This window comes from Olea europaea, unplaced genomic scaffold (genome assembly GCF_002742605.1).
Source record: "Olea europaea var. sylvestris unplaced genomic scaffold, O_europaea_v1 scaffold1062, whole genome shotgun sequence".
Taxonomy (NCBI): domain Eukaryota; kingdom Viridiplantae; phylum Streptophyta; class Magnoliopsida; order Lamiales; family Oleaceae; genus Olea; species Olea europaea.
The window spans coordinates 142,818-153,689 of record NW_019227969.1 but is presented as its reverse complement, the minus strand read 5'-3'; the positions used below and the strand labels follow the sequence as shown (position 1 = coordinate 153,689).

The window sequence follows — 10,872 nt, the reverse complement described above, 5'->3', positions numbered from 1 at the left end:
GAACTAAACCTAACCGAATCAAACCATCTTCAGGCCTAGAAATGATCGTTTGCTCAGAAAAAACAATAGCCCTTGTTTGTCATCCATTATTTGAAAAATTTAAAAGTTTTGAATATTATTTTTTGAAGAATATGTGGTTAAATATAAGAAAATTTTATTGATTTGTGTGAATTTGTGGTGAAAAATGATACTATAGCAAATAATTTAAGATTCTAAAGGATGACAAACAGGCGAAGGACCAATAAAAAGGATTGAAACCGCACACTGGCCATCGGTTAGGGACCATTTATGCAGAAATCCCAAAACCAGAGGCTTTAAGAAATCTCTCTCTTGATCGGAGAGTCGACGATTCCACCGGTTTGCACATAATCGATGGAGTACTATTCTTCTTCACAGTTTCCCCTCTCCTATTGGGACTATTTCATATTTATCTTCCTTAGACCCGTTCTTGCCGTCTCTTTTGCCCTCTCCTTACTCTTCATCGGTTTGTTTCTCTCTCTGTGGCATGTATGCGCGTAAATACGAATTAGTTTGTATTATATGTATCTGTAGTTTCTTGATTGAAATTGCTATTAAATTTTCATTTACGGAATTATCTTGATACTCCTGGTTTGGGTTTCATGTATTATAACTTCTTGATATGGGTTCCTGAACTGTCATCAAATCAGTGATTTTTTTCAATGTTTCTTATCTGGATTGTTGAATTATTTACTAGCGAAGTACTTTTATTGTTATTTCTTGCTCTGGGTAGTATAAATTAGGTCAAATATTTACACTGTTGATGTTTCATGATCTAAAAGCAGGGCCTATTTCTTGAACTTTTTTGGATGCTTCTTGATCTGTGTTGCTGAATATATGTTTAATTTGATAATTTTTCCCCTTCCCATGTGTAGGTTGGTTTTTGGCCTGGAAGCTAGTGCTGGTGCACGTACCTCTGGTTCAAGAGATTTTTGGTCTGCGGAAAAAAACTTTTAAGCCAAAGCCTGCGAATCGAGGCCGCTTCACACGATATTACAACACTAAAAACGCCCAGAATTCCTCTTAGTGGTGAAGTTTCATTCTTTCCAAATATGTGAATTTATTTATTTCTGTTGGGCTGAAATTATATCAGAGGGTTATTTAATTTCTTTTGTTCCGCTGAGGTGAGAGTCGATATACATTTATTTTTGCTATGTGATACATGCAACCCTAAATAGACTAGATGTATGTAGATAGTATGTAACTCAGGGAGATGATATTACATAGCATATATAAAAATAAACACGCTGGTTTCGCACCTTTAGTTAATGTCTATAGCTGATGCTATACATTTGTTTAAAGTCAGTTGCTGGATTTTTCCAATTAGGAGATAGCATTCTTTTACATCTACAATTATATGATTGGTCCTAGTTCATGATCAAAACATTTAAGTGTCAGAAGATGTGTTCAATGAAAACCTATAATGCGATGGAGCAGTGTAACAGATTCCGACCCCAATCTATATTAGTGGAATCATGTAGAGGTGACGTGTAATAAAGAACTATTCTACTCTTAACAAAGACACCTGTAGATTGGAAGTAACAATCAATTATATTTTGGGAAGTGTAATTGCTCATTTACATGGAGGAGTTGTAGCATAATTCTTGCAAAATCACTTTAAAGATCGGCTTTTGTGTCTCACGAGGACATTTCTCCTCAACGTATCAAAGAATTGAGATGGTGCTTAAATATCTGATTGGTATGAATGGGGGAATGTAATCAATGTTTGTCAAGAAGCTTCGTATCATTGTGAAGGATGCAGTATGTGGGGAGGGGGAAGTAGATTACCGGGTGATGAATGGTCACATGATAATGGTGATTTACAACATGCTTGACTAAGCTCATAAAGTTTTCTTATAAGAGAATAAGTTCTAAATAAATATGTTGTTATTGATTAAAGTTGAGAATAAGCTACTTATTTCTATAGTAAGTAGTTGCTTATTTTTAAAACTTACCCAAAAATGGACTTAGTTATTTGGGAAGTTTTTTTTTGTTTTTTTTTTTTTTTTTTTTTTTTTTTTTTTTTTTTTTTTTTTTTTTAATGACTGTGGGAGTTCGAGCCAGCTTACGCACACCTCAGCTAATGCCACGGGGTTCTGAAATTTACAGTCGAGTATTTATCTCAGTGACCCTAAGGGGACTTGAACTGGTGACCATTGGGGAGCAAGGCCAAGGCTTGGACAGTGTGTTGAATGGTAATATGAAGAGATTAGATGATGCAGATAATTAGGTTGGTAGCCCTGTAATTTGAATGAGAGGGAATTGGGACCAGGTTGTGCTCAGAACCAACTCAAATAGTTTGAGTTAAACATTTCAGACCTAATTCCCTCACCACTATACAAGAATGATGTGATAGAGATCCTTAGAGATATTATCGAAGACTTGCCATAAACTAGATATTCACTTCGTGCTGGAAAATAAGAAATAATTTAGGAAGTTTTTTTGATTGATTTTCGTTATCTCTTTCCATAGTTATAAGTTTTGAATTATTAGTTTCATTGTTTTCTTCTCCCCCCAAGATTCTATTCTTCTCCCCTCTTCCTTCCCCCTTCTTCTGTTACCAGAAGTAGTCTCTCTCTCTCTTTTTTTTTTTTTAATAATAAAAAACCGCATGACATCATCCTTCGCCCTTCTCACTTCTTTCCAGTCTTCTGCCCTATATTCATAAGCTTTATGTACCTTTCTGCATCATGATGTTGATTGTGTAGCTTATGACCGTAGGAATAACCATTTTGCTACTTAAGGTCGTTGACAAATAGTGCATGTTTGGCTAAGCTTAAAAAATACATTGTAAGTAACTAAACTTGCTTTAAATAAAATGATTTTTCTTGCTCAATGTTGGAAATAAGTTACTTAGTTTGACAATAACACCCTACAGTACTAGCAAAATAAGAAAACAACATTTACCTAAAAAAAAAAAAAAAGAAAAGAAAAAAAAAAGAAAGAAAAAAGAAAACAACATGGATCTTGCTATATGTACATGAAGTTTTATATAATGGATTACATAATGACACGTCACTCTACCATTTGTCAGTTTAAAATACAGTCAATTTTTTCATCCAACCTTTTCTCCCACATCATTTTATGTAATCCTTTATGTAAAAATAGCATAATCCTAACAACATATACTATAAAACTTTCAAGTTTTAGCCAAACATGTTGGTGGTGTACATTCCTTACATGTTTCTTGTGAAAATTTAAATTCTCATCTTAGAGCATGATCTATTGAATCAAAGAGTATTGGAGCTTGTTTCAATGTGTTGTAGTATATGATGTTGCTGTTATCTTTTGCATCATGCAGAATTTTAGCGAGAATGCTGCCATTACAGAAAATGGTTGCTATGTTTGAATCAATAAAAGAAATAATAAAGATCTGTAATGAGACTTTATTCCATTTTTATCGAGGACTGATTCTTGATGATGCATCTCTAACATGTATGAAGTTAGAGTTCCCTTGAATTGTCCTGAGGTCGTGATTTACTTTTGTGGTGCAGAGGATCATAATTATAGAAGCTTTGGAGAATCTCACGACTCACAGTCAAGACACTGGGCAATATGGTCGAAGATTGCAAATTTAGCAGGTTTACTGTACATAAAGTAGTTGGTAAGTTCAATTGTTCAACTCGTTCCGAGACATTTATCTGTAAAATAATTATGCTGGTTATATATTTCCCAATCATATCCCAGTGTACTGATTAAAATCTTCGGTATTCTTGTGATTATTTTTTCCTAATTTTTCTGTAATCAATAAGAACAAATGTTTGTAAACTGCTAATAGTTTGAATGATAACTTGATTTTCATTCTGATCTTCAACGAGTACTTTTGTTGGACGCTCCTTTTACCAGTCGAGGAATGAAGTTCAATATCATGGTGTGGCTTTGCTTGCTTTCTTTATGTGGTTGGATACGGAGCTAACTAATAGGATGATTTTTCTACAGAGTTTATGGCTCATTTGGTATGGCTTTTGCTTCTTCTAAAAGAGCTTTTGAAAGAAGTTATCTTAATTTTAATTTGAAAACTAATTTTTAAAAGCACTTTCTATTTCAAAAGTGCTTTTAGAGGAAGTCGTATCGGACTAGCTTCCTCTAGAAGCTCTTTTAATTGCCAGAAGCGATTTCATAAAATTAACCAAACAAGTTTAAGCTCTAGTTTGGCTCTCATTAATTACCATTTCATTATATTTTATTTTTCTCTTTCTTATTTTCAACCACACAATTTTTCATAAAATATTTTTTTTTTAAACCACTCATTTTTCAAAAAAACACTATTTTACCTATTTTCTTTTCCACAAAATGAGGGCCAAACGGTAATTAAATTTAACTTTGGGGTCTCAAAAGCTCCCTCTGGTTTTTTTTAAAATTCATGCCAAACAGGCCTTTAGTCATGTAGTTGAATCCTATGTAAAAATAATTAGAAGCAGTGGAAAATGACACGTGGTACAAATGGACTATTAACAAATATTTTTTTCTCATTTGTTGAAGTTATGTGAATTGATATTTTAAATGAGTAATGCTAGTTATCTAAATTCATGAGTATTGATGATCGTGCTTTTCATTTAGCCCTTGTTTGAGCTCCATTTTTTCAAAAATTCATTTTTAACTACACCAAATAACCATTGATTAGTCACAATTTTCAACAATTTGGTCACATATTCACAATTTAATTAGTCACGTATTATTATTTGATCACAAATAAAAAAAATTAATATCACAAATTATTTTACGATCACAATTCAACACTTTCGTAGATCACAATTTGTTCGTCGGTCACAATTTATTTATAGGTTACAGATCGCAAATATTTTATGTCACAATTTAATAAACAGTTATAAATTATTAATTTTTTAAGTCACATATTATTTTTTGTCACAATTTATTTTCTTATTGATCACAGATTAACCAATTTAATTGTCATAATCAACCAGTTAATCTGTAACCACCACCAAATAACCATTGCCTCCAATATCACCGCCAAAACCATCACCCTATAGCAACACCACTGTCTCAAACAAAATCAACACACCTACCTCCAGCGATTATCCATAGCCAGGAATTGAATAATTGAGAGAAAGATATTGTGATGATAAAAAAAGTGAGTAGCAAAACAAGACAGAAATTGTCCAGTTATCATTATGAAGAAAGCCAATTGTTGGTTATTAAGGAATGACATTCTTCATGAAAGTGCCTTCCCTTTTAAGGATAGGTTGTGCAATTCAGAAACTGGGAAAAGAGGTTGAGAGTACTTTGCTTGAGACCACGATCACCAACATCTCACCGTCACCACCACACCCACTAACACAACTATTGCTATCCTACCGCTGGCTACCATCGTCACCCTCTTAACAAACAAAAACCACCACAACAACCGCACCCAAACACCACCAAAATACCAACTCCAACATTATCACCGCTACCACCAACACCACTGTTTGTCACCACCACCACCTCACCATCACGGCAAATCAACTATAGAACTCCACAAATCTACCACACCACAACCATAAATCCACTACGTCGCCATTGCCTTTACGACTGCAACCACTATCACAATCGATCCAAAGGTATAGCCATCGACGATGGTGACAGATCGTTGTGATGCGAGCGACATGCGCGCTGTAGTGCGACGGCACACTCTAGATCGTTGTCGAAGTAGATGAGGCCACAGATCGCTGCTAGTCACTGCTGGGAACGTTGCGCTCAACTCCACCAGTTTGAAGGACGGCCACTCCTTTGACGTCGGAGTTGTGTTATTGGGGAAGGGTTAAGAGAGAGAGGGTGAGGAGTCAGCAAGTTTCTTTTTCATCAGGGAGGCACCAGTTGTTTGAAGGTAGAATGGAGAACTGCGAGAGAAAGAATTAGGGTTTGTGAGTAAAAATATTAATTAAAATAAAATTTCTGATTTTTGAAATGTTAAACTTCCCCCTGATTTTAGAATTCAAGATTTTAATAGTTTTGTGTAATTTCCACTTATTTTTATTTTTAATATTTGGACCTGTCTCCAAAATTGTAGAGCTAATTGTCTCGATAGTCACTGAACTTATATTCGCATATTTGATTACTCATTGAAAATTAAAATGTCGAAATTTAACCACTAAACTTGCTCAAACGTTGTCTATTACTCATTGAATTAACTTTTGTTTGTAAACCCCTAACGACAGTGGTGGCTTGGCTTACGAGAATGTCCATGTGATGCCACCTCACCATTGTTTAACCAATAATGAAGATTACATATGCCACCTAAGAAACGCATTTTAAAAACAAGTTTTATGATTTGTGGTTAAAAAAAAAATCCAAAAACATCCATTTATTTCAAACGCATATTCATTCTTGAGTTCCAAGAATGAATTCCAAAAAGCCCCCAAATAAGCCATTTAGGGCATCTCCAATGCTTACCCCCAAAACACCAAAATGCTGAAAAAAAAAAAAAAAAAAAATAATAATAATAATAATAATAATAAATGGTGCAAAACACATCCAATGTAACACCAAACTTTGCAATGGGAATAGTGTTGCACCATATTTGGTGCAACACTATTTACTTTGTACCAAAATGGTGCAGTGTCTAAAGTCATTTTTACCCTTTATTTTCCTTTTTCCAAATAAATTGTTTAAAGGTATTTGTGTCATTTGTACTATATATTTTTTAATACAACAAATTATTATTATTATTATTATTTGCATTTAAAATAAATTCTAAATGTAAAAAATAATAATTAATAAATTAATTAAAAGAAGGAAAAAATTAAAATAAAACAAACACGATTTATTAATGAGTTTAATATTTAACGTAATTATTTATTTAGTAATTTATGTATTTATAAAATAATTAAATAAATAATATTTCAAATAAATATATTATAAAGAATAAAAAAAAGGAAGAAAATGGTTAAACACTGTTCATTTGGTGTAATTTTTGGAGTAATGGTTGGAGATGAATTTTAGTTTGGTACAAAATTTGGTGCAGTGCTGGAGATAGCCTTACAAGCCCTTGGCCCAAATTCCCCAAATTCTTCCTCCCCAAATCCTACCTAATCCATTGAAGAAGAGAAGGCGGACTCTATCGCACAGTGCAGTGTCAGATACAGTTCAAACTTACATTTTTTATATCATTATTACTTCCTTTTGAATCTGCAGTACTCACTAGATCTCTGCCTCATGTTGTTTGGTTGCTTGGCTATTTCGATAGCTGGAATCTAGAGAATTTGTAATGATTTTCAGCTTGTTCATTGATGTGTTGGTGTTCATTCATTTATTATTTTACTATGTATATATGTATTTGTTTTAGTTTTATGTAAACAAATTGGCGGTACTTCTATTCATCCACAGTTTGAAGCCCTTGAATTTTTGACTTGCCTAAAAGTTTTGCCTCTTTGCCCTCTAATCTATGTCAAAGTTTTGCCTCTTTTATGTAAATTATTGGCAGTACTTTTGTTCATCCATGGTACATAAAAGTTTTGCCTCTTTACCTCTTCAAAATGTGATTGATGATTTATTTTTGGTTGCTGAACATCAATTCTGTATGAGGCATACATATCAAAACTTTTTCAAAGCAGGTTTCAAATATAGAATTTTGAGGGCAACAACATTGCGGATTATTTGATGTGGATGTAACAAATCAGACACTTGTCTAAAAAAGCACACGGTTGATTGATGAAAAGGGATCCATGGGAATGGAGCAAGTATCACTTTTAGGATATAGTGAAGAGTGACATTGTTTTGAATAATGGCCACGAGATTTTCAATAAGACATTGGTGGATGATAGAGAGAAATCAATACTTACAACGCCATTCAACTTACCTTCATGAAGATTCTACAGGGAAGAAGGGATAAGATTAGGGCCTACAAAGGGACCCTATGTCCTAAGATCAAAAGAAAATTGGCGAAGAATACCGAGTTGGTAAATGGATGAGACATTGATTGGTCTAGAAGACCAAAGTTTCAAGTGAAGAGCGCAAGCGAGCAATACGTGATTGACTTGAAACAACGTACATGTGCATGTCGATGGTGGGAACTAACAAAGATCCCATGTTGTCACACAGTTGCAGTTATTATAGACACAAGAATTCAGCCAGAGGATTATCTGGATAGCTTCTATTCAGTGGAGACATACCTTGCTTGCTACGAAAACATACTTAGCCCTATGAACGGGTTTTCTTTGTGGCGAATTGTGGATGCTCATCCAATCGAAGTTCCTAATTGGGTGAAAAACAAAGGGGAGAGGGAGGGAGAGAGAGAGAGAGAGAGAGAGAGAGAAGGAAGGGGGTTGAAGAAGATTATATTGAACATCAACAAGGAAAGTCTAAAACTATTAAAAAAGGGGACAATGCAAAATGCATGTTGTGTCTGTAGCAGGCAAGGGCATAACAAAAGATACCATGCAAGGGTCGATGCTCTAGTTTTTGTAAGTTTGGTCAACCATTTCTTCCTCCCTTCTTATCATTACTTTTTCCATTTAGGAGTGGTTCAACACACCCCTGGAGCTAGTTTGTTCTGAAAGAGAGCAGACTCGGGCCGCTAGAAGAAAACTAACTTCGGATAGAGGAAGTGTCGGATAGTCCACCCAATTAGATTGATTTCAACATTCTGGTGGATTTTTTTGGATGGTTGGCAGATGGTTTTCGATGTATTTTTTTGGTTGAATGTAATTAGTAGATGATGGTTTTCGGATGTTTTGGTGTATGGTTTTGGCTAAAAGACATGCTTGCTATTGCATAAATTGGATATTAGTTTACAGGATGAATGTAATTAGTAGATGATAAACTTTGGATACCAACTAAAAGACACGCTTGCTTTTGCATAAATTGGATATTAGTTTACAGGCTAACATTTTTACTTTCCAAATGTCATTCATTTATGGATGTCTGGGGTTGTTGCATAAATTTTGCTGGTAAATGAGACATTTTGGGTGGAAATTTACTTTAACCACAGCTGATCATATTTGTGGTCTAAATTGCACATTGATATTTTATGATTTTTCACGACAATATGAAGTCAAATAAAAGAAAGGACTAAAAATTTCTTTCGAACTATGGACATAAATACAAACCTAACAATATTATTTTAGGAGCACTTATGACCGCATTATCTATATTCATAAGTTTATTGGAGAATTCTTTAACCATGTCTCTTGTCGTCAAGGGTCACAAACGAAAGTTAAGCCAATGAGTAATGTTCAACGTTTGGCTAAGTTCATTGATCAAATTTTGACATTTTAAATTTTATTAAACAATCGAAGACATAGACACAAGATGGGTGCATATTGAATCAATTTTCCTCTCACTAGTCAGAACATTAAAAAATGTGGATCCGAGTCCAAGAATCCCAACCCAAACTCTTCTCCGTGTATTTATTTTTATTTATATTTTTATATATGGATCTGTCTCCAAAATTGTAACCATTGTAATTGCAAAGTTTCTCGANCTCCGTGTATTTATTTTTATTTATATTTTTATATATGGATCTGTCTCCAAAATTGTAACCATTGTAATTGCAAAGTTTCTCGACAAGAGCAGAATCGAAGCACGCCAATATTGAACTGAAACCCGTCGTTCGTTCAGGTTCCGCTATGTCGATGGTGCCTTCCACTGCTGCCGTCTCCGCTTCATCATCATCCCAATATACTTACGCAGCGCCCACGTCCTCCGCCTCCTATTTTCCGACGCCGTTCCACCTCCAACAAACTCCAGCGCCTGTCCCGTACATTGGCGCCGCTCCTCCGCCACCTGTCCCATCTGTGGCTCTACCTGTTTATCCTGCTCCCCCAACCGTTTACTCGTTGCCCCAATATCAACAGGTAAGTTTGCTTTTATGTTTTACTGAAAGTTAGCGTTTTAATGAATATTCAGGAATTCTAGGGTTTCGTTTATTTGTGGAATTCAACTGTAATTTTTAAAATTTTTGGGTCTTTTTCTTAAATCCTTTGAATTTGATTTTGCTAAAAGCTTTTGACTTGTATTTTTAAATCAAATTGAAATACGTGATCATTGATAATTACTGCATTGAAGCGCTACTTGAGGAACTGTTTTATTTTTGTATGTTCAATCAATTTCTTACATATCAGTTGTGTTCTTTTGATAATTTTTGCGGAAGGATTTGTTACAAGGTGGAAAGAAAATAACGTCTTTAATTACTTACCAGGAAAGTTAATGCTATCTGTACATTTGCTGGCAATGTTCATCACTGTTTCTTGTTCTGATGGTGGATGTGGACATGGACAGGCCCAGCAGTTGTTTCAGAGAGATGCACAAACCATAACTCCAGAAGCTCTGGAGAGTGTGAAAGCTGCTCTTGCGAGCAGTGAGATTGAGCACAAAGCAGGGACTAAAAAGAAGGCAATTCCTCGGAAAGCTGCAGGACAATCTTGGGAGGATCCTACTCTTGCTTGCAGAGTGGCCTGAGACTATGATTCTCTCTCTCTCTCTCATGTTCCAAAAGAAACAAATGAAATGAATACTACAACATAGACAAGGAGTAAATAATTCCTCTACTGGAGAACATGAAAAGAGAATCTTGGTCTACGCAAGTGTATAAATGAGGTTCAGACCATTTGCACAGCGGTCATTGTAATGATTCCCATCATGTAAGGCCAATGACAAGCTGAGGAACTTACACCGACCAATAAAGATTAGATGCCCAGCCTTGTACACCCCTTTCTCATTACAGCCCAAGCTCAGGCGGGATATGGCCTACAAGGGGGAACGCCAAGTAAGCAAGTAATTTATTCACAAACAATATTTTATTTCTGTTTCAAAAATATAATTTTAACGCTCTTAGCCTCTTTATGCTGGATTCCAATGGTCAAAAGATAAAGTAATTCTCTGAGTTATGTTGGCTAATTTGTGTTCCAAAAGTGG

General features: G+C 34.9%; 2 protein-coding genes across 2 annotated transcripts in view; both read left to right on the top strand.

Annotated features, from left to right (window-relative positions):
* Positions 1 to 254: 254 nt before the first annotated feature.
* On the top strand, positions 255 to 3,832 carry LOC111373027. The gene is made up of 3 exons (XM_022995481.1): positions 255 to 484; positions 894 to 1,047; positions 3,513 to 3,832. Exons 1-2 carry the CDS (start codon positions 373 to 375, stop codon positions 1,043 to 1,045), a joined length of 264 nt encoding a protein of 87 aa, XP_022851249.1. The 5' UTR covers positions 255 to 372; the 3' UTR covers positions 1,046 to 1,047; positions 3,513 to 3,832.
* Positions 3,833 to 9,450: 5,618 nt separating this feature from the next.
* Positions 9,451 to 10,872, top strand: part of LOC111373017 (polyadenylate-binding protein RBP45C-like) — a 15,383-nt gene continuing 13,961 nt past the window's right edge. Inside the window, exons 1-2 of the mRNA XM_022995468.1 lie at positions 9,451 to 9,812; positions 10,237 to 10,723. Coding sequence (XP_022851236.1) covers positions 10,648 to 10,723 — 76 coding nt within the window. The 5' untranslated portion in view covers positions 9,451 to 9,812; positions 10,237 to 10,647. The remainder of the gene's footprint in view (positions 9,813 to 10,236; positions 10,724 to 10,872) is intronic.

Excerpts from the sequence above, each read along its gene's own strand:
- LOC111373027 (XM_022995481.1), top strand. The coding sequence starts at position 373 with ATGGAGTACTATTCTTCTTCACAGTTTCCCCTCTCCTATTGGGACTAT. Across the intron at positions 485-893 it reads CCTCTCCTTACTCTTCATCG|GTTGGTTTTTGGCCTGGAAG; the intron begins GTTTGTTTCTCT and ends TCCCATGTGTAG.